This window comes from Taeniopygia guttata, chromosome 5 (assembly GCF_048771995.1).
Source record: "Taeniopygia guttata chromosome 5, bTaeGut7.mat, whole genome shotgun sequence".
NCBI lineage: Eukaryota > Metazoa > Chordata > Aves > Passeriformes > Estrildidae > Taeniopygia > Taeniopygia guttata.
In genome coordinates, this window is record NC_133030.1 from 49,603,899 (window position 1) to 49,631,589 (window position 27,691).

The 27,691-nt window shown below is 38.2% G+C and overlaps 1 protein-coding gene across 9 annotated transcripts in view; it reads left to right on the forward strand.

Annotated features, from left to right (window-relative positions):
* Positions 1-27,691, forward strand: part of UNC79 (unc-79 homolog, NALCN channel complex subunit) — a 106,405-nt gene that overhangs the window by 45,572 nt on the left and 33,142 nt on the right. For 6 of the 9 annotated variants that reach the window (XR_012056479.1, XM_072930364.1, XM_030274890.4 and 3 more), the window contains 10 exons: positions 3,066-3,352; positions 7,107-7,289; positions 8,011-8,173; positions 10,999-11,151; positions 12,471-13,694; positions 15,423-15,530; positions 19,863-19,979; positions 21,984-22,067; positions 23,697-23,799; positions 25,556-25,696. Coding sequence is in view for 8 of the 9 variants with exons in the window: in XM_072930364.1 (XP_072786465.1) it covers positions 3,066-3,352; positions 7,107-7,289; positions 8,011-8,173; positions 10,999-11,151; positions 12,471-13,694; positions 15,423-15,530; positions 19,863-19,979; positions 21,984-22,067; positions 23,697-23,799; positions 25,556-25,696 (2,563 nt within the window). In the remaining variant the exon portion in view is untranslated. The remainder of the gene's footprint in view (positions 1-3,065; positions 3,353-7,106; positions 7,290-8,010; positions 8,174-10,998; positions 11,152-12,470; positions 13,695-15,422; positions 15,531-19,862; positions 19,980-21,983; positions 22,068-23,696; positions 23,800-25,555; positions 25,697-27,691) is intronic. The other 3 variants (XM_072930363.1, XM_030274897.4, XM_030274898.4) reach the window with 3 other exon arrangements.

A 27,691-nucleotide genomic window follows, 5' to 3' on the forward strand; every position in this document is an offset into this window, starting at 1 on the left:
CTGTGGGAGCTGACTAAGCTGTGAAATGAAATAGGGGAGTTTCTGAATTATCAGGATATAGCCCTGCTGTGCTAGCCCAGTGAGAGCTGGAAATAAACTATTTCCTTTTAGAACACATGTGTGGGTTGACAGAGGCTCACAGAGGGAACAAGCACTCACGATGCAACAAACTAGTATATCAGTGGATGATTGTTCTTAATTTAATGGCACCAAGCACCTGCTAAGTACCGGGCTTAAAGGATTTTGTTGCATAAGAACTGTCAGTCTCACAGTAGGCATTGTTACACATTGTGGCTTTCTTAGTATTTTGGTATTTCTATACTTTACTTTCCAGGCTTAGGTAGTTCATCACGTAAGGTTAAAACAAAGTTTCCACTAAAAATGTATATATAAAATTTTTCATGTAGCTAAGTAACTTCTGATCTCAAGAAAATTCTGATAATATGATTCAGAATATGACAGATTATTTGGAAACTGGAAGACTAATTACTGTCCCTTTTCTCCTTCTCCGTATTTATTATTTCTTCCTAAAAGCTTGTATGTTTGTAAAAAAATGTTTTTGAGATTTGTTTCAGTTTTTAATTCTGCATTGGCAGTACTGAGCATATGTGTTTCAGCTAAGGAACTGACTGACTCCTAAACAGAGGATGTACATCTGTTGTAGAAAAACGTGTATTTTATACATAGCCCTTGAATGAACCAGTTTTTATGCTCATCTGTTCTTTTTAGATGTAAAAGAGGCATCCTTGCACAGTCCAAATGCAAGGTGAATTCAGTGTGCATTCTGTATGGATTAAACACCAGGATCATGTATTTTTTCTTATGTCCTCGGCAGTATCCTGAACAGTCAGTGAGAGAGTTTCATTGACAGGGATCACAGTTGGGATGGTGAAGTGGGATGTAATTCTGATCTGCTGTTTTATGTCACATTGTGATATACCTTAAAGTAATTTGAGGTAAAGGGGTCTGATATAAGTCACACATGAATAAAGAGATGAATCTTTGGAGGTAAGGCTAGACTGAATTCAGGTGTGGAGGCCGTATATTTCCTGGCTGTGTGTTTGGTGATGTGAGAAGGTTTTGATGAGGGTTGGGGAGGATATGTTTGTGTATCTAGATTACCTTGTATAGACACATACAAATGCACATGAATTTTAAGGGATAAAAGTTACCCTAGCCACTGTAAAGACAGAGCTGCCTTGGTTTTGCATTCCAAGCTTGGATTTAAACAGCCTCATGTGATAACATGTACCCTGTGTTGATGTTTAGTTCAGGCTTGATATAACCTAAGACTCATTCCAGACAGCAGCAGAAGTTTTCCAGATCCTGAAGCTCTATTGATTAAATTGGATTGTACAGTTTTTGTAGTTTTAAACAAGTAGTTCTCCATTTCTGTTTTTTTGCAGGTTTCTACATCAGAAATAAAAATGGGGCGAATGACATTCCATAGTCTTGATACTTAGTAGACCTTTGACAAACAAATCAGGGTTCAAACAAAGCTTTTTTCACTCTATTCTACTGTGTAGTTTTTCCTGAGGTTAAAGTATGAGAAATGAGAAATAAGTATGAGGATAAAGTATGACAAATGAGCATCAGAAAGCGTAGTAGTATTTCTGGAAAAGTAAAATGTCAGGAGAAGTCTGTTAGCTAGAGTTAATGAAACACTTTTGAAGCTGAACATTTTATCACTGAGCTTCTAAATTATATTGTTCAGCAAGTGAAAATAAAATGGTTTAATATTTTCAGATTAATTACTCTTCAAATTCTATTTGAAGAACCAGTGTTTATTTAGAGCCCAATGATCTTTTCATTCATTTCGTCTTATCTCCTTATTTTATTGAAAATATCACAACATATTCTAGAGATGAAAATAAATAGGGTTGAATAATATGGTCAGATATCATCATTATGAAAATTGTGTCTTTATGATATAATTCCATGGAAAATTTTCACCTGGATGTAATATTATATAAGAATAAAAGATTATTTCTCAGTTTATGTCCATGAAGCTAAGATGACTTTTTGAGTACATTTTTGAAGTACTTCTGAAAATGGTTTTGCTTTATTTCTGATGCTAATTATTTCAGAATTCATTGTTTTCTTTTTGTATCTGCAAATCTTGGTCCAGCAAAAGCTTGGATAGAGAATTTCCATTTTGAAGGAGAGTTTTTAAGTAAAAAATCCCAGTGAAAACTGTCTGGAACAAAAAATACTGTATAACATAAAGTTCGTTATTTCTTTTAACCCAAGTAAGACTAATAAATGAAAATTATTCTTAATAGAAGTGGATCTGAAAATTCCTGCCTGCTGCATAGTTTTAATTTTTATCTCTAATAGAAATGACAACCATCTCCCGTGCTTTGCAAAGCAGCTAAACAAACCTCTGTTCACTCACAATTAAAAAAGCAATATACGTTTAAAATTATTTTTTAAACTTACAGACATAGCAGTTTTTCTTGTGAGGAACCTAAGACAGATGCAGTTATATCAACAAAGGATTCCTTTGTCAGAATAGCATATCACATTGAGAATATGGGTAAATGAGAATATTAAAATAACACTATGTATTTACAAGTTATTGTAGTACTACAAGTTATTTAAGGGATTTGTGCTAATAGGGGTAGTCTTCATTCTTTGTTTAATTGTTATTTGGTACAATTTTTCATATTTCCTACCCTTGCCATTTTGTACATTTTCCACTGTCAAAGACTGATGTCTGTTCATGTTTACTGAGAAAAGACTGATAACCATACCAGATGAGAGTTTGGTGGCAGTGGAATTTGATGGATGTGGAAGAATAATAATGTTCTATTTGGTGGAAATGCACTGGGATGGGAAATAAGGTGCTCCACTCAGTATGGGAAAGCTGAGAAATGGAGTTGAGTTGAGTGTACACAGTAGGTATTTCTGTGCTGTTGGACCTGAGGCAACAGAGGAACAATGTGCATGCCTGTCTCCTGTAATTTCACTGGGTGTATTTGGGCAGAAATGGAGCAATGAACTCTGATTTACAGAGTTACACGGCATTCTCCAGTGTCTGATGCCAATGTCTGTTGTGCCCGCAGGACAACCTTCCCCAGAGAACGATAATACAATAAAAGACCTGCTGCCAGAGGATGCTGGGATTGACCACCAGACTGTCCACCAGCTCATCACGGTGCTGATGAAGTTCATGGCAAAGGACGAGAGCAGCGCAGAGTCAGACATCAGCAGCGCTAAAGCTTTCAACACCGTCAAGCGCCATCTCTACGTCCTGCTTGGCTACGATCAGCAGGAAGGATGCTTCATGATTGCACCCCAAAAAATGCGGGTTTCAACCTGCTTTAATGCCTTTATTGCTGGGATAGCACAAGTAGGTGAAGGCGCTTACTAGTTTTTGCTGCTATTTATTACTGCCTGTTGTAGAAATAATGGCTGAATGAGGGAACCCTATGTCGGTGATGAAGAGAGATGGGGAAGACTGATAGGTGATCATAATATGAATTTATTGTGCACTACCAATGCTTATATACTGTTTTAGGAAGACTAGTAACATTTACTACAATGTTTAGGTTAAAATCACATACACAAACTTATGCCTATTACAACACCTCTTGCTTGCAGAGTTTAATGATTTTTTTTCCCAAGTAAACCAGTCTGATTGAATCTTGTTTTAATCCTCAAAGTTCTGTTTGCTCTTGCCATAAGAGGTTTGATCTTATTATCAAATCTCTTATGCTAACCAGGTCCAAAGTCCATCATTTGTCTTGTTTCCCAGTATCTCAACAATCCTACATAAAACTTCAACACTTTTTCAGTCTTTGAAAGAATTTCTTTCCACTGGTAGTCTAAAGTTTCTGAATCCCTGGCAAAGAGATTATAGTTCTATGTGCAGGGAGACATGCAAATACTACCACTCTATGAAAAATAAGAGACTGCTTCTAACCTCTGCCTTCTTTCACTAGCTTTCGAATACCTTCCTTTCCTAATGAGTATTTCCTCCTTTCTTCTTCTCCCATGTGTTCTCGTTTTGTTTCCCTATGTGAATGGTCTGTGAACTCTTCAAAATTCTTCACTTTGCAGCAGACTCATTTTTCCTCCTTACAGTGCACCAGGACTTTCTGTTCTCCCTTTCTTAGGGAGTGCTATTGCCATTATGAACTTTTGCCTGTATTTCTGTGATAAATGACCAAGCACATCCTTGCCATCCATCCATCCGTCTTGTATGGAGTACCATAATTTTCTACCTCACAAGGCTCTTCTAAGGCTCAATTAATTCCCACTGATGGATTAGTGGGTGATACTGGACTGAAAAATGTTTGGCACTTGCAGAGTATTCCTATTTGCAGTGGAGCATCATCATCACTTCAATGCTTTTTCCTTATCACAGTCTCTCATAAAGGATTACCTTAGGGGGCCAAAAGGGCTGTGTTTTCTGATGTCCTCTGTAACTTTCAAACATTGCTCACAGCTGTCCTTGTCTCTTCTGGATCTGCAATTCTTACCAAGATTTTCTAGTTCATGTGTTGGAATCAGTGATTTTTCAAAGTTAAATGTGATGTTGATAGTTGGATACCAACTTTCACAGCTGGGGAGATGTCAGGTATCCATATTTCAGGAAGCAAAATAGATGGTGTTAAGGCAAACTGGGCAGCTGCAGATGCATTGTGTTCTGTTGTCCCAGAGCACTATAGCTGTGTTAATTATCTTTCATTTGTGAAGTTTTGAATTAATGACTATAAAAGGAAATTCAGACCTGTTGCTCTTGTATTGAGAGTCTGGAAGTGGCAGTTCAGATCACAGGGCAGCATCTTCCACATTTATGTTTTTCATGTGTTTTCCAAGTTTGGAAGCCCACATTTCAGTGATTACAATTGCCCTGAATTTCAGAAGTAGTCCTTACTGCAGCTGTAAATATCAGCCCCTGCCTTTCTCTTCCATCTTTAAAATGTCTTGTGTGAGCCAGATTCACCATTTGAATCCTGGTTCCTCTGATGTCAAAAGGAGTTTGAGAGCTTTAGTAGTCCAGGATTTTTCTCTCTGCAGCAAACATCAACTTTGATTTATGTTTTGAGAGAATTATTTTCTTAGCTGCAGGGCTGCTTTGTGTTGGAATCACCTTTTTTACAAGAGAAATACCATTTGCAATCCGAAGATGTGTTCACAGAGTGAAAACTTAGTACTGAGCTTTTAGGAGATCTATTTCAGTTGCTCTTCTTTCCCAAGCCATAAATACTTGCTTTACCCCGTCAACTCCGGATTAGGTTGGCTTGCTGAATCGCTGATTTTGATTTCAAGCTTGGTTCGAGTGGACTGTTCGATTAAAAAAAAAAAACCAACAAAATCAAATGTCTCAGTATTTTTCACCGTAAGCTCCGAGCGCTCGGGACTCCGAGGGCCCGGGTTCCTCTGCAGTGGCGGCCTTTGCCCGCGCAGTGGCGCTGTTGTGCAGCGTCTCCCGCGGACTTCGTTCCTTCGTTCCTTCGTTCCTTCGTTATTTTATTCTTTCGTTCCTTTGTTATTTCATTCCTTCATTCCTTTGTTCCTTCGTTATTTTATTCTTTCGTTCCTTCGTTATTTTATTCCTTCATTCCTTCGTTCCTTCGTTCCTTCATTCCTTCGTTCCTTCGTTATTTTATTCCTTCGTTCCTTTGTTATTTCATTCCTTCATTCCTTTGTTCCTTCGTTATTTTATTCTTTCGTTCCTTCGTTATTTTATTCCTTCGTTCCTTCGTTATTTTATTCCTTTGTTCCTTCATTATTTTATTCCTTCGTTCCTTCATTCCTTCATTATTTCATTCCTTCGTTCCTTCATTCCTTCATTCCATCATTCCTTCGTTCCCTATTTTCCTGCTCCGTTAGGCAGCGCTCTGGCTGCTTTCTATGGACGAGCCTCTCCTGCCCGTACTGTGTAACTATTGCTCCCTGAGGGAACACGGCATTACGGGGTAGGAGCAAATTCGGTGATTATCAATCATATCTTCGTCTGGCTCACCCTACGTGGATGAGCACGAGATTCATCTGTTCAGCTCTACACATGCAACACAAGTGTTTGAGACAGCTGCACATCAAACTGGAGAATTTTACAGGGAAAAGCTGCTAGTTGGCTTGTTCAGGAGAGAACTTGAGACCATGAGTTTAGGGTTTGTAAATTAGTCTCATCTGCTTGTTTTAATAAAAACTAAATAGAAGAAGTATAGACTGTCTGTTTAGATGTTTAGCTGCTGATAAAATTCAGTAAGTCCACTGAAATTGCAGGGGCACATTAGATCTAGGGAGCTGTGCTGGAGCTGCTTTGGCCTGTTGCTGCAACTTTCTGGATGTCAACCAGTGCAGGGCAGCATCAGCCACAAGGGCTTTGTGGAGCCTTGTTATGATCTGGTTTAACTGCTGATTTCAGCATGTGTGATGTTAAAAATAGCTCATGTTGGACGACTGATAGGAAGATTATGAAAAATGGCATTGCAGTTTCAAGTGAAACACAATTGTGTCAGGATAGTGGGAATATATGGCTTCACTGCACTTTTGAATCACTCCTAGGATTAAAACCACTGGCCCCAAATAGCATGATGCTCTTCAAAGGTCATGATGGAGGCAAGGCATGTGACTAACAATAATCACAGTAGCCTGAATGCAGCAACACCACCACTTAAGATTGATGAGCATTTTATTTAGAGCAAGATAATTTTCATTTGCTTTATTCTTGGATCCTTTAGGATTTGTGTGCATAAACTTCCTGCAGAAATAGTAAGCACTCTTACCTTCAGTGGAGAGTGGGAACCTAGTGTCATTACCTGATTCCAGAACCTGGGGCTTAAAAAACCCTAATGCCTAATGTGCAAGCATATTGAGGGAAAAAAAAAAAAAAGGAAAATTGCCAGTACAATGTTAAAATGTTAATACAAACCCCCCAAATAACCAAACTGCACAACCCCCAAATCTCACAGGTGCATCCTGTCTGTTAAACATGGGATATATTTAATATGGTTTTGTGTATTGACACATGATCAACTTGTGCTATAATACAAAGCTATTTCAGCATAATGTATTTTATGAACTTGCCAGTGTATCTTAAAATTTAAACTGTGGATTTGATTTTGGTGAGGTAACTCCTATGTTCTTTACAGGTGATGGACTATAACATCAACCTGGGAAAACATCTTCTTCCCTTGGTGGTGCAGGTGTTGAAATATTGCACTTGTCCTCAGCTAAGGCATTACTTTCAGCAGCCTCCTCGCTGCTCCCTCTGGTCCCTCAAGCCTCACATTCGGCAGATGTGGTTAAAGGCTTTGCTTGTTATTCTGTATAAGGTGAGTGGTCTTAACAAGACACTGTCCACATAAAAAGTTACACTTCAATTTGAAATTTGTTACAGGGAAAACCTAAATGCATGGGAAGTGAATGGAACTGTAAAGGACATTTTTCTTTGATATACTTACTCACTGCATTTAATGTCAGTGTCTGAAATAGTTAGGATTTAGTTTGTGCTACTGACTTTGTGCTTCTTCCGCCTTCATTGTTTTTCAAGTGTTTGCCAGAGAAAGGAAAATATGGATATTAAAATAGGAAAATTTATGTATGAAATTCCAGTGAGGAGTATTTTGAGTAACTTAGAATTAGTTTTAACAAAACAGTAGTGACTTTAAATGGAGGAATGTGTCAGTTCAGCAGTTTGTATTCTGCAGTTGAGTGATGCTTTTTAGGAAATGCTGTTAAAATGTAATGCATTTATGCACTGAAATGGAGCTGTGAATACTTTTAATATGCCTAACAAAATTCTGTAGGGCATACAAAGAAGTGCAGACACTAAATGTTACTAATATGGACTTTTGATATTTTATTAAAATAATTCTTTCTAGAAAACTGACAAGAGTCCTACTTCTTGTGAGATATTTGGAAATGTATAATAAAGGGAAGGCAAGGGGCATCCAGCTGATAATATTATTGTCATTTTTCTGTTTTACTTCCTGAATGTCTATTCAAGGAGAAAAGTTAGTTTTTAAGCTGAAGTTTTTCTCTTTTGCTGAACAGTACCCCTACAGAGACTGTGAAATCAGCAAGATTGTACTTCACCTAATCCACATCACAGTCAATACCCTCAACGCTCAGTATCACAGCTGCAAGCCCCATGCAACTGCTGGTCCTTTGTATAGTGACAACAGTAACATAAGCCGATACAGTGAAAAGGAGAAAGGTACTTTTAACACTCTGATTTGTATGAGAGTCATTGATTTAATTCACTAAGTCTTGCAGATGTTGTAGAATGGTAAATATGGTCTGACCTTTAGAACATAATACTTGTAATTGAGTCTGAAGTGGGATTTACCTGGCCAGGATTGCCATGTATAGTAAAAGCTCCTCTGTAGGCTGAGCATAGCACAGTGGTCTCGCATCTCTCAGGGGAGTGTGTCCTAGACATAATGGTTCAGTCATCATGCCTGGATAGTTCTTGGCCTTTCCTATGGCAGTGCTAGCTGATCCTACATCACAAAATGTGTGCAACCAGTGTGACACCACATTCTGACTTAACTTTGTAATAACATGAAATAGTAGCAAATATTGATACAGAAAAGAGAAGACTATGACTTCAGTCTGTAGTTTGCTTTTCTCTTTAAATGAACTGAAGTTGACAAGGTTAATGCAAATGTGTAGGTGGATGTCTAAAGGTAGAAGAATGGTTCACTACTTTGTGTCTGATTGTGAGCTCTGTATGTGCTTGCTAGGTGTAGCAGAGGTGCTGTGATCGTGTGAACTGGTGTAAGCTTGGGGCTTCAAATGCCATGGTGTCACTGAGTGTAATTTGTAGGTTTGTGAAGTTAGTTACATAATAAGTGTTAATGATTAGCATGTTCTTTTGACATTCTGTAGCCTTCTTTCAGCTATTTTTCCTTTTAGCTGCTTATTTGCTGTTTACATCTTCCTTCTCAAATAGTCTTTGTAGTATGCAGAAAACTCTTCTGAAGAAAAATCCAATAAACTCTTGTTTTCATGTCAGTACCTTTTCCTATCTTGCTGCTTGCTGCCTGTGAAAAGATGTACAGCAAAACAAGAGCACAACATTTTGTTTACCTGAACACCCTATTACTCTGCTCTAGAAAATTAAAGCAAGCTTAATGTGGATTTAAACTACATATTGCATAACCTCACTCAGCTGGACATTTTGTATTGTTAGTGGAGGGCTAAGAGACAACTGTGGCCTTACTTTGAATTTTGTTTGTGTTTTGAGACAAGTTAATGACTTAATTCATAATGACTTACTAATGCGTTATAGAGTGCATTAACTTTCCGGATTTATTCTGAGACCTTTTAAAGACAAATTGAGGTGCCCAAGTACCCAGCTTGTCCATTGCTGGTTCTGTGGGTGGCCTTGTGTCTCACTTCAGCATTGTTTCCTTGTGTTTAGAGTGAGAAGAATAATATTTACTTGCTTACCAAAGCTGTTGTGAAGGGCTTTGGGTTGCACAGAGGTAAAGGACCATAAATGGGCAAATTTTACTCTGTAAATACTGACTTAACAACAGGGCTTGTTCTCTTCCTTTGTGGAAGGGCTGCAGAAAAAGGAGGATATAGAAAAGTTTTCTTTCACCTGCAAAAAGCAGTGAATACAATTGCCTGGGGAAATTGTATTTTCAAATACAATTTAAAAAGTTAAAAAGTTGAAGCCTTTCTCACCTTTTCTAAAAGACTTTTTTAATCACTGGTCAGGTAGTGTGTGTGTTGCTGTCATCATCAGAGGTGGTGTTTAGATAGTGAACAGATGAGGATTTTGTTGTCAGGGAGCAAGAATTCATATGCTGAAGATAGATGTCCCCAGTATTGATTTTTTTCCGAATTTTTCTGCCAAACTCCATTGTGGGGATCAAGTGTACAGACTGCTGTGAAACTGATGCTGGATCTTGTGGCAAAAAGCATTTTTTGGTAAGGGGAAGAAGAAGTTACACGTAGGACGTGACATTAAGCGTAATCTTATTAAAGCCAGTTTCTGTAGAAATTCTTACTATCAACCTTGATTAATTTTTCTGGATTCATAATTTCAATTAGGTATCTTGTCCCTTAGGTGGCAGCTTCATATATTCACATGTACTAGCAGCTTCCCAGCAATTTCAGAACTGAAGATATTTATGTCTCATTTAGGTCTTTGGTTTTTTTATCCATTCTAGCTATTTGACTGATTTGCCCCTTCACTCCCAGACACCAAATGTGTTTCCTCTCCATATTTGCTTGCTACAATAAACAAGACCAACTTTGTTTTTCTTTTGAGTGCTCTGGTTCTTTTTATTGTCCCAATTGTGTTTTTTATTTCCTTGGAGATGAATCACTGGATGTAGAATTACAGAATGATTCCACACGATAGTTTTTTTAATTTTTTGAAATTTGTTTTGTTTTTTTAATAGCTGTTTCATATAAATGACACAGGTTTTTTTGGATGGATAAATAGATTTGGATCTTTCTTTCTCTTTTGCATTTTCGGCTGGCTGGTCTCAAATCAGGGCATAATGTTTTACTATTACTACTTAGATCAGTAATTTCATAATTCATACTCTTAGATCTTATTCTATTACTGTTACCATTATCAGCTTCCCAACATTATCTATTTCTTCCATTTTCATGTTCTTATTTTACTGTTTTTTTCCTTACCTTGTAGTTCTTTCACTAATTTCCATCTTCTTCAATTTACCATTTCTCAGTGAGCACTACAGAAGTTGTTTACTCAAGTCAGTGTCCCAGTCTAGTGTATTTCTTCCATCTAAAGAATCTGTATTATTATTGGTAGAGAAGATACACTTAGAATGGTAAAAGCTTTGTTATGCTTTTGTTGCACTGTAACCCATTTTTCATTTCTTTCAGACCTTAACTTAAGGTGTAATAAGAATGACAAATTAAACCTGGGATTCAAATTTTCTAGCCAACTTCATTTTTCAATTTAGCTGAAACTAGCTGAGGTTTTGTTACGTAGACAGCTTTTCATTCAAGAAATTGCATCTTCTTAAGAATAATAATGTTTTTTTCTTTCTCCAGCAGAAGAAGACAGTGTTTTTGATGAATCTGATATTCATGATACACCAACTGGACCTTGCAATAAAGAGTCTCAAACTTTCTTTGCAAGACTGAAAAGAATTGGTGGCAGCAAAATGGTGAAATATCAACCAGTTGAGATGAATGCTCAGAGAAGTATGAATTGCTTTGTTGGTATAAACTCATGCAGAAATACAATTTCCTACTCTTAGTTTGAAGCGACCAACTTTCTTTGTAGAGTTTGTTGCACTGCCTAATATTAATATAACTACTCTGACTCCGAAGAACACTCATTTCCCTGAATGAGTTATCTTTCAGGAATCTCAAAGTAGACACTCCAGAGTAAAAATACCTAAAATAAGCATTAAAAAAAAAAAAAAACAAACTTTAAGCTCTTCTGAATTAAAAGAAAATAAATAAGAGGATTTTTTTTGAATTTTCTTCAACCGTTGGGCTGAAGACTTTTTACTTAAATTATTTTTTCAATCTATTTCCCAAAAATTGATTTTGTTGATAAGGTGGGACTCTACAGTAAACAAATTTGCTGCTGCAAATGTAATTGTTTTCCATTGGCAAAAGTGGGGTTTTCAAAAAGTAGGAACTATTTTGATTTCAAATTTAGGTGTCTGGAATGAATAGCCTGAAAAAAAGTTGAAGAGATTTTCAACTACCTGCCTGGTTTTTTTTCCCTTTTAGGTGTTTGCAGAGGGAGGGGAAGTGATTCTGACTAGAGCAAACACTAAAACTTCTATCACTTCTTTTTTCTGCACAGTGATTTGTATATGGAGTATTTTGAAACAGGTGGATATTAATGATTAGGAATATCCTATTTTATGAGAAAAATATATAATTCATAATAATAGCAATGGTGATAATATTTGAAGATGTTCTCAATGCATGTCTTCACATAGCAAAGTACCAGTGCAGTGGCAGTGGCAGCAGTGCAGCTGTGCTCGCTGCCCTCCTCCCCAGCCTGGGTGCTGTGATAGCTGCTGGACCCTGCTGGGTTCTAGGATCACCAGGGAAAATTCTCTGATCTCAGGCTTGTGCTGCAATATCCTCACTGCCAATACTAGCCTTGCTTCTTGAATCAGAAGTATCCATTCTAAGCTTGTTCTGCTGCAGTAAATAATAGGTGAACTACATGCAGCCAAGTATCTGTGGAAATTACATGCCTATGATACCTCCTTTCAATGCACAGGGTTAAACAGTCTATCTTCAGGTACATCTGTCCAGGATGAGTAGACTTTGGACAGCATTTAGATAAACTCTACTATCCAAATAGCAGGTTTTTGTTACGATTGTTGTAAAATTCCATGTATTTTTGTTCTGAGTTTAAAACAAAATGTCGGCAATTTTGACTAATACTGGGTTTGCATTTAAAATGTCAGTCATGTTGAATTGTGATATAAAGATGAAGGTATCTGCCAAAAGTCTCCAACTGAGGTAGTATTAGCTTTTTCTGTTTTGATCAGGTGAAATAGAGCTGGCTGAATATAGAGAGACGGGGGCCTTACAAGACAGCATTCTACGCTGTGTGAGAGAAGAAAGCATTCAGAAAAAAAAACTGCGCTCTCTAAAACAAAAATCTCTTGATATAGGGAACGCAGACTCCCTGCTGTTCTCGTTAGACGAACACCGCAGGAAGTCCTGCATAGACCGCTGTGACTTAGAAAAGCCTCCTGTCCCTGCTGCTTACGCCACACACAGGCACAGCGACTATGGACGCTCTCGGCAGAATTCTTCTACTAAAGCTGAAAATATAGACACACAAGAAAGTCTTCCTCATACAGAGAGCTTCCAGGAATCCAAAAGACCCGTCATACCAGAAGTTAGGCTAAATTGCATGGAAACCTATGAAGTGAAAGTGGATTCCCCAGTTAAAACTGCTGATCCCAAGGAAGATTTAGATCTGATAGATTTGTCCTCCGATTCAACATCAGGTCCTGAAAAACATTCAGTGCTCTCCACTTCAGATAGTGACTCTTTAGTCTTTGAACCACTTCCTCCCCTTAGAATAGTGGAGAGTGATGAAGAAGAGGAAACAACAAACCCGTTGAATGATGAGGTCTCTGCCAAAACTGCTGTTTCATCTCCTTCAACTCCTATCAACGTGTCTGCACTCAGCCTCAGCACAACTCCGCTGGTGCAGTTCAGCATTGAAGATTGCTCCAAAGACTTTAGTTCTAAGGATACAAGGAACAACACTTCAGCAGCAATAGAAGAGGTCATTTCCATTTCTCCCAAAGACCAGAAGGACTCTTCAGAGTTAGTTAAGCCAGAAGAATTTCAGGACGTGTCCTCTGGAAACTCACTAACTCTGAAACAGAAAAGAGACCTGCTGCAGAAATCATCTGCCCTTCCAGAAATGTCCCTTGATGATAACTCTGAGCTCAGTGTGGAGGAAATTAAACCTAGTGGAACAATTCCAAGCCCAAATGTAAAGACAGTCCTTATTAAAGTCCCCGAAGATTCTGAAAAGCAAACAGAAAGTGATAAACTTGATACCAATACAGAGTCTGACACTGAACAAAACACAGAGCAGAAGCAAGAAGGAGAAACTGAGGAGTCAGAATTTAAGATTCAGATTGTTCCTCGCCAGAGGAAGCAGAGGAAGATTGCTGTGAGTGCTATTCAGAGAGAATACCTGGACATTTCCTTTAACATCCTTGACAAGCTGGGAGAGCAGAAGGAGGCAGGTGAGCGCAGTCACCCACTCAAAAGGCTTATTTTTGTGTGAAGGCTTTAGTAACAGACCTGTGTAAGGAGATATGTATATTTATAGTGGGTTCTTATAGCATCTGATGTGCTAGCTGAGTGCTTTCAGGTGTTTGTTTCTCACAAGGAATGTGCTAGTCATTTAATGTGTAAAGGACCAATTTGAAGAGGAAGCAGACTTCTGTGACAAAAATATTCATTCTGATATCCAAGTTAGGGAATGAAACTCACTGTCCTCTTTATGCTGGGAGTCAGAAAAATGGTCATACTTCTGTGCCTTTTATCCTCCTAATCTAGTCCATGCTACACTGATTCTCTTTTGGTGTAGTGATTTTTGGCCCTTATTTTGCCAGCATAAGGCAGTGGAAAGCAGAATGGATCACAAAGTGCAAGAGTGAGCAGGCTGTGGACTTCCAAAGTAAGAGCACTTGGAATTAGCCACAGTTTGCATTTACATATAGACATACACATATATTTTGTTTTTATACACTAAAACCTGTTTGTAACCTTCTTTGTACTGGGTACCCACAAAGTTTTCGTGGTCTGTGTTTGTTAAAGATTTAAAATTCAAAGATGAACAATCCTCTGTGTACCCTAAGTTTTTTTTTCAGGTGATTTCAATGCAAAGTTTTGTTACCAAGTTTTTTTCAGGTGGAGAGAAAGTGAGTTTTACCTTTTCCTCAGATTCCAATTGGATCTATCAAGCAGTTTGAAAAATGGTATGCTGCTGCCTTTTTAATATCTTGGCTATTTTTTTCCCTAGGATTTTTCAGTTACTAGAATTCTACCATGTTTTTTAACGTACTAATGAAAAAGGACAGAATCCTTCAGGCCTCAGTTCTTTGTTGCTGTTGAAGTGAGGGGGCATATTTATGTATTCCTCACCTCACTTTTTTCTTAAGTGCTTCAGAGGGAATCACAGTATAAATTCTTCTTAGGATATTCCACTTCTACAAGGTGAAATTGCTCTGTGTAATCATATTTACACTGTGCCCTTTATGTTTCAGGCCTGTTGTCCCATTTATGGTTCTAATAAGCTGAAGAATTACTGGAGCTTTAGAAAAACTAAAGAGAGCTGAGTGCTTTTGAGCCTTTCATATAGAGAAGTGTGGCCTTGAAAGAACTGTGCAATTAGACTCAGTGCTTTTTTTGACCATTAAAAAGGGCCAGTTTTCATGCAGTAATGAACACTGTCACCCTTGATACTGCTTGGAAGGGCTGTTCCAGTTCTACAACACCACGTGGAACCTTTTTAATGCAGAATTTTAAACTGTGAATCTTCAGGAACAAATGCTAGGTCAACAGCCTCTTGAATGAAAACTGATGACATGTTGGAGTAAAGGCTTTTAAAAGATGCTAAGCTGTCACTTAAACTAGCTTTGAATCAGTGGTTTCTCTCTTATTTCCATGTGGGTGGTTCCAATAATCACTTGAGTGGGATCAATATCAAACTCTAGGTGCATTTATTAGTCATGAGCTCTAAAGACCATAGGCAGAAGTCTCCTTTAAAAAGTGATTTTAAGAAATAGATCCCCATGCCCCTATAAATATTCTTATGACACACACACTGAATCCTTTTAAAACTGCTGGGAATGCCAGATGGTGAATGGATGACTGAAATGATGTGAAAAGGACGTCTAGGGAGAAGGAAGATTAAAAACTTTGTTGATTTTAAATGCTGAAAGTTTAAGCACAATTTTCACATGCAGATCCTGCTGCCAAAGGACTTTCAACTCTGGAAATGCCAAGAGAGTCATCATCTGCACCAACCCTTGAAGCAGGTGTTCCAGAGACAAGTAGTCACTCTTCCATATCAAGTAAGTTTACCTCTGGTTTGATGATTAAAACCAAAGTTACTGTATTGTGCATCAGATGCACATAATGGGTGGTAAATTCCTTCTTCTGAGTTCCCCTGAGTCTTGCAATTACAGCTGTTTTGGATATCATTAGAACTGTTAAATCTCTGATGGTCAGCAGCATTTTAACAGCTAGTAGCTTAAGATTTTCTCTTGGGACATGGCAAGTTTGGCGAATATGGTTTTCTTGAATTAAACTAGGTAGCAGCTAAAAGCAGTAATTCAGTAAAGCGGAATGTTTATTTTCCCCTGTGAGAAAGCATTGTCAACTGTCAGTGCACAGAAACAGAAGATGAGAGTCCACAGGGCTGTTACTATGGCCTTTGGTACATTTTTTACTGTACCTTAGGAAAAAAAAAAAAAAATCTCTTGCAATTTTTATAAAATGCCTTGAATGCCACTTTCTCAGCTGCTTGCTGAAATGTGGTACCTCCTTGTCTGGGACTCCCATAACCATTTCAATTGAAAGTGAATGATGTTGTTTAAAGTAGACATGACAGATGGTTTAGCAGAGCATATGAAGATAAGATGTCCACTTATTAAGGTGGAGGTACTTTAGAACACTTAATAAAAGTCAGAATGGTGTGTCCATCTAGGTGATACATCTGAGAGCCAGTGGGGCAGAACTGTGGCTAGTAAAAAAGGGATGGGAAATGACTTTCTTGATGCCAATGAACTGCTAGGTCAGCTCAACTGTCTTGCTGACCTTCAATTTCAGATTGCTACAGCAATATTAAATTTTGGTCTCAGAAATTAATTGTCTGCTGATTTGATTGGAAGGAGTGTCTGGTTTATTAAAGGAAGAATGTTATTTTAGACATGCTAGTTGTGTACCTCCCCAGTTTTCCCTCAAGATCTTAGGTCATGTACATCTCATAGAGCACATTTGTTTGCCACCTAATGATGCAGATATCACTTACTAAAGCAGCTGAAGAGGTGCCAGTTAAGAGCTATCTCTCTTGCTTTTAGCCCAGTGCTGGTGGTTCCTATAAATTCCAACATAGGAAACTGGGAATAGTACCTGTATGATGTTGAACCTGCATTCCTATGTAAATATTTCTTTCCTTTTTCTGGAAACTTGCCTCAGTTTCCAACTGCAAGAAGGGATATGAATTCTTCCATTGTGTCCCTTGTACATTTAGACTGAAATTATTTTAATCTTCTACTATGTATCTTTTCAGTACTTTGCCTAGAAGGCCCTGATCAGGCCTGTGAGCACGAGGCACTTCCGTAACACAAATAGGCAATAAAACCTGGCCACACAAAGCATACATCATTGACTGCAATGGGAAGATTTTGCCTTTGGACCTCTCTCTTTGAGTAGAGAATTCTACAGGATTGACCAGATCGGTAGATAACAAATGAAAAATGTTGCCAGCCACTGTATGAAGGTTATTGATCTTCTAATGTGCTTGTTAGGTTTCTTGCAGAAAACCTGGTAGAGGAAAACTTCCCCCCTGTCATGGTCTAAGCCCAGCCAGCATCCAAGCCCCAGGCAGCTGCTTGCTCACACTCCCACCAGCAGGACAGGGGAGAGAATGGGAAGGGTAAAATCTGAAATTCTCATGGGCTGAGAGAGTTTAATATGGAAAGAGAAACCTGTGCATGCAAACAGAGCAAAACAAGGAATTAATTCACTGCCTCCCATGGGCAGGCAGGTGTTCAGCCATCTCCACTAGAGCAGACCCCCATCACAAGTGAGGGTGACTTGGGAAGATGAAATCTGTCATTGCAGATGTGTCCCCCCTCCCTCCTTCTTTCACCCACCTTATATACTGAACATGATGCCATATGGTCTGGAGTATCCCTCTGGTCACTTTGGGTCACTTGTCCCTGGCTGTGTCTCCTCCAAGCCTTCCATGCACCCCCAGTGTGGCAGCATGGAAAGCAGAAAAGGCCTTGTTTCCATGTAAACCCTGCTCAGCAATAACAAAAACATCTCTTTATTATCTACCCTGTGTTCAGCACAAATCCAAAACACAGCCCTGTACCAGCCACGGTGTCGAAAATTAGCTCTACCCCAGCTGAAGCCAGCACATCTCCCTTTGCCACTAGTCAGTCACAGGCATGAAAAGTCACACGCTGGTCCACAGCAATCATCCTGGATCCAACACAGTTCAAAGGCTGGGAACTCTGACATTTTTTGCAGTTTAGGGTTTTTTTTCCCTAGTTATTTGGTGGTTTGGATTTTGGGTCAGGGTTTTTTTTGTTTTTTTTTTTTGGCTATTTGGGTTTTATTTATTTTGTTTGTTTTACTTTTGACCTGTAACTCAGCATTATTTGAAGTCATTGCTGTCATTGAGAAATCAGGTAAATAATCCTGGAAATTCAAACCTGCTCAACAATAGCCTGATTATGTGATATATTAATGAAAAGATTTTAATTGCAATTGCTAAAAGCTGCTAGAGAAAATTCAAAGATATAATTTTTTCTATTTTGACAGTCATCTGCACTCCAAGCACTCTTGTCAGTTCTAACGTTAATTGCTGTTCTTTTATCAGGAAATTCTATGCTTGATAAAGTGATAAGGCTTCTATTTAAAATCATTGCCCTAGAAATGATGGAAATTCTATTTTTCTCTTAATTTGCTGTGAAAAGCAGCTGCAATATAACTTTTAAAAGTAAAACATAGAATAGTTCTGGTTCAATTCTACAAGTTCAGTTAAACCAGTGCAGCTTTGAAGAAGTGCTGTACTTGGGCCAAAAAATGGAGTTTAAATGCACTTCAAAAGGATATAACCGGGAAGGATGTAATGAGTAAAAACTTAAATATTTCATTTAATAAAGTAATTTCAGTGCAGATTTTCACTGAAGTATTTGTTTTGGTCGTTGTTACTCAAGGCCTGTATTTGTTTTGCTTTGGTTTTAAGGGAGTACTCTGCTTACTCTGAATTTTAAACTCTTTTGTAGAAAATGAGTAGAGCAGATTTAGGAGAAGGCACTCAACCCTTCTTGACTTCCTGAAAGTCACAGTTCCCTTATCTGTACTTCTTTACCACAGTTAATAATGTGAAATGCTGTGTGTAATTTCACATCTTAGATGGTTACTGTTCAGAATTTTAGAATAGAACTACCTGATAGTTAGTGGTCTTTTTAATTATGTTTAATTTAGTTGCAGATGAAAATGATTATTCAGAGAAGATTTTAGTTTGTTGTCCTTGCTCTAAGATCCTATTGAGGAAAAACTTAAAGCAATACTTAAGGCAAGATTTTAAAAGCTTTCCTGGATACTTGTGTCAGCAGTTTCACAGGCCTTGTTCAAGCAGGGCTTTGAAACTCTGTCTTCATGCAGTAAACAATGATTTTAGTTTCAGTGGTGGAAGTATACTGCTCAGGCTCGTTTGTCCAATTGAATGTATTTTGCTCATTCAATTTGAATTTTTTTTTTTATGAATGGAGAAAAAAGTGAGGAAGTCAGGAATTGTGTGTGAACTCTTTCTTCCTCAATGTAATTAGAGAAAATACGTAGAATCATTTTAGTTGGAAATGAGCTTTAAGATCCTTGAGTCCAACCTAACACTGCCAGTCCATCACTAAGTTATGTTCATGAGCACTACATTGATATAAACCAAAATTTGTAAGTCTCCCTTATGGTTTTACTTTGAGCATTATCCAGTGACACATATCTCATAAATCAGTTTGTTAAATGAACTGAATTGTTGGATTAATAAAAGTTGAATGTTTGTTGCTTGATAGCTCTCTATAAGAAAAATGGCAGTGAAGTTACAGAAGGGTCTCCTCTTCAAAGGCTGCTGGCTTCACACTTCAGCAGAACGTGCAGGTGTCCTGTCTGAGGGGTGTGTAGGAGGCAAGTTCAGGTCTGCCACCCATGAAGGATGCTGCTGGTACACAGAGTCAGTGAATTTGTTTTCCTAGGCTCAGCATGGACACAGCAGTCCTCCAATGCTTTGCTGGGAGGAGACTGAGTTTCCTTCCTTGGTACATTGTATATGAGTGAGATTCAATGTACATTTATTGCCTCTCAGCATGTGAGTTTTGGGGGTAGTATCTTATCACTTCCCAGATACCAAGTCTTTTAATTAGCTTTCATAATATTTGGAGGCAAAAAGGCACTGACAGTTGGCACAGTGAACCCAGGTCTCTGGCATTGGGGCCACAATTGTACCCTGTGTAGCTGTATGAAAGGTGCATATTGAATTGAGCAAGATCCTTAGAGCAAGCCATCATTGTCATTTCAGTATTTATATCATGCTGGCTTGTAAGATCAGGAAATGAGTGTAGTTCTAAATGTTGTCTGAGCTCCTGAAATCCTTTTGCATTTCTGACTTGCAGCTCAGTTCAGACAAATGAAAAGAGGCTCTTTGGGAGCTCTGACAATGAACCAGCTAATGAAGAGGCAGCTGGAACACCAGTCTAGTGCTCCCCACAATATCAGCACTTGGGATACTGGTGAGCTGCATTTATTGTTCTTTATTTCTATTTCCTAAACCAATTACTGTGTAACAATCCACTTAAAACAAAAAAAAGGAATATTTCTATTCTACCATTGCAGATAAGTGATCAGTATCAAGCCTAAAGTGAATCTTTATAGAGAGTATAAAATTATCACCTAGTAAGAGTTGGAATAGTTACATATTTGGGACAGTGGTACAGTGTTGTCGCTTTAATTGTGCATATTGCTCAGATTATTTCCAGGTCTCATTGAAAGAAATGAAAGAATCACAGTTGAATTCATTAGGTATAGGATTTCATCCCTGGTGCATGGAATCATTTATTTGTATGTGTGTTTACAATGGTGTTGCTACACCACAGAGTCGTGCCTTCTACCAGCCAGTTTTGTTTCTCCTTAAAGAAGTTTTTACCAACTCATTCTGAACACCTGAAGTTTCTGTTTACTCACTATTTTTTCTCCTTTAAAGATGAATGCAAAGCAATGAAAACTGAATTAAGCACATAATTTATTCATTACTCATTTCATTTGTTCTTCATGTTTTTCTTCTGTAAAATACTTTCAGTTATACCAAATTCATTGCAGATGTCACTAAACAATAAATTCATTCTGGTTTATCAAAAATGCTAGGTATTTTAGTGCCCATTTTGATGTTATTGACATTATAAAATTGTGCTTCCCAGGAATTTATCAGCAGATGCATTGAGAGAAAGGAATGCTTAAAATACTATATGGAAGTTAGCATGCTGGATGAATGTCTTACCATCAGCCCCAGCTGAGCTGAAATTTTTGGTTAATTTAGTCTTCAGCATCAAGTTCCATCAAACTAATCTGTGTAGCTGAAGAGTGGCTAAAGATATGGTGCATAGTTCAGGATTATCCTTTCTATTCCAGTCTGCTGAATAGCATGCTCGGCATGAGACCCTTAAATCATAAAGGTCACAATTTGCCAGTGGTAACAATGGGGGTTTTGTCCTAAAAGCAGGTAAGTTTATTTATTGAAGAGACTTAGCTGGATCACCTTGTCTCTCAGGCAGGGTTTTAGAGATTTAAAAGTTACTGCCTGTGTTCTGCAAGGAGTACTTAGCCTGTATTCAAAATGAACAGGTCAATACTCAAAACTGTTCAGAATCTTTGTCTAGTTAATCCTGTTCCAAACCTAGTAGCTTTCTTCACAACATCTATGACTTTTCCCTCCAATATTCAATTCAGCTAAAGGCCTTCAAGCATGGAAAAGCAAAATGAAAAGTTGTTTTCTGGAAAGCTTTGCATCTCTCAGTCTCTTGTTCAACCACTAACTTCAAAGTAAAGTTTTTATTTGGACAGAGTTTTTTGATTTTTTTTTCTTTTGGGAAAGAAAGGTCTCAGTGTGTCTATTTGTAATTTCAATGTCACCCCACAATTTTAAGACTCATTTTACTCATGCATACCAACTAGGAAGTAGTCTCATCCCACATAAATATGTGTGTTTGGGCCATGCTGCTTTATTAATTTATTTTTTTATTACCTGGGTAGATGTCATGTCTCTCTTCCATTCTTATTTCAAGCCACTCTTTTCCCAAGCTTGCTGTCTGTAAAAAAAAGATTGTTTTGTGCCTGGCTTCTGCCAGTGCAAACTATATCTTCTAGTGTATTGGTATTTCTACACACTTGTTTCTTTCTCGTTTTGTGGCTCATATATTTCATATCTTGTAAGAATCTTTATGGCTAGCACTTCCTTTCCTGTTTAAAGACTCTTATCTAAAATGCCTTCTTTATTATTAGGTTGTCTGTGTACTTTTTCCTGTATGGCCTTCTTTCTTTCTTTCTTGCCCCTTCCTTTCTACGCTTAAAAAATTAACTATTTTATTTTTTTTCTTTTTTTCCTTTTTTTTTTTTTTTTCCCTCTAGCAGTTGTATTTGTCTTTCTCTTGTTTTAACTGTTTAAGACTTGTGGTGCTGTTGACTGGTGACAGGTGCTGGATTTGTGGTGCTGGAGACTGAAGTTCTTTCTTTATTCACAGAGCAGATACAGCATGGAAAGAGGCTGTGCAATGTCCCTGTTTGCCTAAACCCAGATTTGGAGGGACCACCACTGAGAATCAGAGGTTAGTTCAGTGTCTGTTTGACCTGGTCCTCTGCCAAGACTGCCAGGAAGATTTCATGGTTAATACAAAATGGTGCTGAATTTTGTGTTCTGTTCAGCTATTAAAACCTCAACTGTCCTGCAGAAAGTATGCAGAGAGTGGCTGAATCTAATTTCTCTACAAACTCTCCTCCCTCACAGCTGAAATACATCCAGACTCTCTTACAGCCCTGCAGTGGGGCAGTGACCTACTTTCTTTGCCTAAATCATGTTTTTTTCCTACTGTTCACTGAACAAGAGAGGACATTTTTGAGTAGTTAAGTATTACTCCAATATTTTAACATGCATTATGACCGATTTTAGCATTTATGTGCTGCAGTGGAACTTAACATCTAGAGAATATTTAGTGAAACTTCAAAAGCCATGGCAGACAGATCTTTATCTGAGTGGGGAAGAAAAACCTGGATACAAAATCTATACCTATCCTGTGCATTCTGGATGTTTTTCTACATTACTGAAGTATTCTAGCCTTCCTGAAGTGTCTGCTCATATCCAGTAAACCTTAGGGAGCAATTACAAAGTTTGGAACTATGGATGTGAAAGAAATGTTTCCTTCATGCTTCATAAAATGGTTATTTAAAACCTGCCTTATTCTCATTTCACTCCACTTATTATGAGTTCAGAAATTGTGGGAGATTCTTAGCTTATTTTGCCTGAGAGCTGTTGTTAAATGTGCTTTTCTTGCAGCAACCAGGCTTTTGTCATAATAAATTCCATCTAAATCTTACATAGAGAAGTTTCCTCCTGTTTCCATAGTTAAATATTACCAGAACAGGCTAATGTTGACACTAAATCAGAATCTACATATTGAAGCAACCAGAAAGAATATTGGCAATGGATTACTTAAACTGTAATTCGGGAAGGCAGAACTTGGAGAAGTCAAGAGTTTTGATCTCCCATAAAACATAACTTTTTCTAACAAAATAAGCACCTATCAGGTGCACAGAAGCACCAAGGGCCAAGGGAACCCCATATGTTGGCATGATCAGAGTGGCTGTGCTCTCAGCTGAAAAACTCAGCTTTAAAGAATAAAGATACTTCTGAAGATTTTCAATGGAAAGCATTTCTAATTATCAACCCTCCAATGTTCTCAATTCCTTATGAATTATTTCTTCTCTCTGTCCTTTCCTGGTTTATCTCCTGTGGCTCTGTTAGGGACAGAGTGAACAGACTGATGACCTGGTGTTGAGACATGTGAACTCAATTCCTTCTTCACATAACTGAGAACTATGGGAAGTTAATTCCCAAAATGTATGGGGGAATACTGCAAATCTTCTGATGTGCAGTCTCGTAGCAACCGTAGAATCATCTTCTCTACCTAGTAGATACAAATGTATCCAATTTTTGGTTAATGTTATCTTTTTTTCCCCAAGGATTGATCTATTTTTAATTGATAGTTCTAGGTAATTGGAATAATCTGGCAGAAGCAAGGAATGTGCTTATATGTCTTTTTATAGACACAATTTATTTCTTATTTCTAGGCATAGTAAAGCCATTATGGCTATTCTTTAAAAGTCTGCTCATCGTGCATTTTTTGATTGCTGTCTGATGATTCTTTCCTTTTTTAAATTCTTTCCCTGATTGCCTTAAGGTGCTACAAAATCTAGTTTACTGTCAGCACCCAGTATAGTCAGTATGTTTGTACCTGCACCAGAAGAATTTGCTGATGACCAGCCCATTCTGATGACTGACAAGTAAGTGGTTTTTCTTCTCTCCTTTCAAAGAACTAGCTGAATGTCAAATAAAGTGTAGATATGCTTGATGCAAATACAGAGTCCATTGTATAATTTATAGTCCGTTTTATCTCTATGCTAAGTTGTTTGGTTTTTTTTTTTACCCCAAGATAAACATTTTCTAAACACTGCTAGCAAGATGTGTTTTCAATTCAGTAGGATCTGGATGATTGTGCACAAGTGAAATGATGACTCAGTTATTGTGTGTCCACTGAGGTCAGGGGAAGCACTTTCCATCTTACTTTCAATTGAGGGTTCCTTGTGATCCATCAAAAACCTCTTTTGTCTGAGGGGAAAAAAAAAAAAAAAGAAGAAAAGAGAAATTCCATTTAAAAAATCCTTTGGGTTTCTGTTGAAATCAGTAGCTGTTGATGTGTCATCATATATAATCTACATAGCATTTTTAATGCTGATACTCATTGATCCTCAAAGCTTTTGCAAACCTCTATTGTTTGGTTAAAATGCTTGTAAAAGGAATGTTAATCAGAAGTGTACTCATTTACTAGAGAAGTAAAGCAGTCAGCAGGGAGCCGTGCATTGGTTTGTTCAAAACTTGGGAAGAGAAACCACAAGTTCCTGTGTGTGCTCAGTCCAGTGACAGACGGACATGCAAGGATGGTCACTGGAGAAAGACAGGGCCATTGTGCAGGCTGTGACTGCTAATGGACCTTATTGTGTGACAAAGTGAAGCATCCCAAAGTTAGTCTGGTCTGTGGCACTTCCCTTGGCCATTTCACCAAAGCTCAGGCAGTACCTATTAACATACAGACCAGCTGAGCTTGACTTCCATGACTTTGTTGGCATATTTTCTTTATGTTCAGTAAAAAAGTCAAGAAAATTGCCTGTTCAATTCCATTAAGTTAAAATCTCACAATCTGTTGGAGTCATTGGCAACTGATTGATCCAATTAAGGCAGCCTTCTTACTGGGCTGAGATAAGCCAGTTTCCCACATTGGTTTGCCTTTTTCATAGGTTGTGAAAGCCTGTCTCATCTCTCCAAAATCTGACATCCCCTTTATAATTAGACATTTCAGAGCCCTTTCAGACCTTCTTCAGTTGTCTTTGAGCATTTCAGGGAAGGATAAGTGACTCAGCAGCAAATCTGCCCTGGGAAAGAAGACTTTTCTGACATCTAAGGTTCTGTGCCCCTGAGAAGTCTTTTCATTTATTTCTTAGTAGCTGTAGCTGCTGTGGGAACCAATCAGATCATTGTTTTCTAATTGTATAATTTGTTATTCATAATTCATGACTGACAGGAAGGGCAATGTGAAATTGTTCCATCTCTAACATCATCTGTGAATGTCATTGTTTGTGTCTATGGTGCCTGGGCCTTAGCCCAAGCTGCAGAAATTGGCTGTGCTCACTTTGCTGAGGGCCAGGCTGCTGCAGACTGCTCTTGGACAGTGCAGACTGACACAGTGAGGCAGCTGGAGTGCAATTGCCAAGGCAGGACCCAAAACAAGGCCTGCCCTGGGGCCCTCTTTCATTTGTCACTAAAGAAACAGGCAGTGTAGCTAGTGAGAAATTCTATGAATGTTTGAAAACTATGGACTGTCACTAATTATAGAAAGATCACAATTTCATTGTCTTTCTAAATAAATGTGGAATAGAATGTACCAAGTAATAATACGTTTAAAAGACATAATTAAACACAGATTTATGTATACTAATGCTTTGTTTGAAATTGTTAACATCAGGATTAAAAACTTCCTTGCAGGTGCCATGACTGTGGGGCTGTTCTTGAAGAATATGATGAAGAAACACTAGGCCTGGCCATAGTTGTGCTCTCAACCTTCATTCACCTCAGTCCAGACTTGGCTGCTCCTCTGCTGTTGGACATCATGCAGTCTGTAGGAAGGTAAATCCAGGACTTTCCTCTCTCCAACGAGATTGAAAGGATTTTGTGCCTGGAATTTGGTTTATGTAAACTTCACTATACAAAGGTGTATATTTTTAAACTCTTAAGTGAATAACATCTGGTTCTGTCTTCTGTCTTTGTTACTCATCATTTTCTAAATTTCTTATGTAACTTCTTCCACTGTCAGTTCACTTTTTAGCAGCTCCTTTGATATTCTCCCCTTTTACCCTCCCAAAGGGAAGTTCCAGCTCAGGAATCTCCTCAGATTGTCCCACTGTAAGCAGTGATGTAAAGAATAAATTCAGATTTTCTACATTACCCTTACTTATTTACTACCCTGTTTGTTACCTGAACAGCAACTGGTGCAGCAATTGGTGTGCTTCTTAATATTGGTCCTTGCAAGAAAGAAAATTCTACTGTTAGTTTTTATTCCTCCTGCTAGCTGCTCCTTAAAATGGTTGGGGTTTTTTTTGGGTTTTTTTTTTTTTGTTGGTTTGTTTTTTGGTTTTTTTTTTTTGTCCTGCCTCCTAGTGCTTTTTATACCCCATTTGTCAGAATTTATGCTCTTTTCTGCTTACATTTGGGACAGGACTTCATCTTTTTGAAAGAAGACTTTTCTAATAACCTCCCTTACCTTATTTTCTTCTGCTCTCTTGAAGTCTTTCTTAACAACTCTAGAGTACCTTGGCCCTGTATTTCCAGCATAATGCTCATAAACAGCCTCTGTGCTTCTTACAAGAATTGCATTCTTTTGGCTCTCTCCTTGTTGCTGCTTTGACACAATTTTTCACTTTTATGTGGCTCCTGCTTTAGAAGTTATGCAGAAATGTGGTCAGCTTTTCTGACCTTTGCTTCTGGAGGAGTGTTGACTCCTAGGTATGATCATTCATCAGCATGCCTGACACTCTTCAGGCTTTTCAACCATATTTTGTTTGCTAGGTGAAAATTTGCATTGCCTTATAAAGGCTTCCAAACCAGCTGCTGTGTGAAAATATCTCTGAGACAGTCTTGAACATTTGCTGCCATTATTTTTCTCTTGTTACTTTTACCCAGTGTGTATGGGATAATTAAAGTGTATCATTACCATTGAATTATTGTGGTTGCTGTCTCAGCCACTTCCACAACTACTTGCTTCAGAGGTGGGATGGATGTGATGGGGTGTTCCAGAATAAATTTCTGACAGCACTAGACATGCAGAAACATTGCACAGCTCTCCTCCTCCACGTTCTTTTTGGAGGCTGAAGTTCAAATTGCTTGACTGTGGCTTCTGCAGGGGCATGGCTTTTCACAGCCTTGCTTCTCCACTACCTCCCAATTCCATTTGAACACAGCAGCTCTTCCATTTCCATTAATTGCAAGGCTGCAGTTCCCTGCTGTCACTGCTAATTAACTCTGACAGAGGCAGAGTTTCGGATCTGGATAGATGCTGCCCGTTCTGTGTGATTCTTGTAAATACAACAGTACTACAGCCACAGAGAGTAAATAATTTGGAAGATGAATTATCAAGGGATGAGGGATAAGTGGGCTACCTTTTTCTGTGTTTTGAGGGGGAAATGCTGCATCTTTAGAGTGAGACAGCTCTTTGTGAGACAGCTGATTGTTTTAGAGCAGCAGACGACAGTGCAACATGGGGTTTTCGTGGTTAATGTCCTGTCTTGTTCCTGCTGGTTGCAATTTCTGACAAATTCTAGGTCCAATAAGAGGCTCCCCACAAAGGAATTACTTTGAAAATATGCAAAATATAGCTCCAAATACCCATCTAACAGGAGAAGTGGAAATTATTTAGACTTTTTGCTTTTTTATTCTTACTAATAGAGCTACTACTTTCATGCATAGAAGGGGGAAATAAGGAGTTAGGAAGTCCAAGGTGTTTCAGGACCTAAACAACACACAGAAAGATTTTCAAAAGTTATTTGGGTACCCACCAACACAGATAGGCATCTGTTGGGATTTTCAGAAGGGAAAAAATTTCTTGGTTCAAGTTACTGATAATTA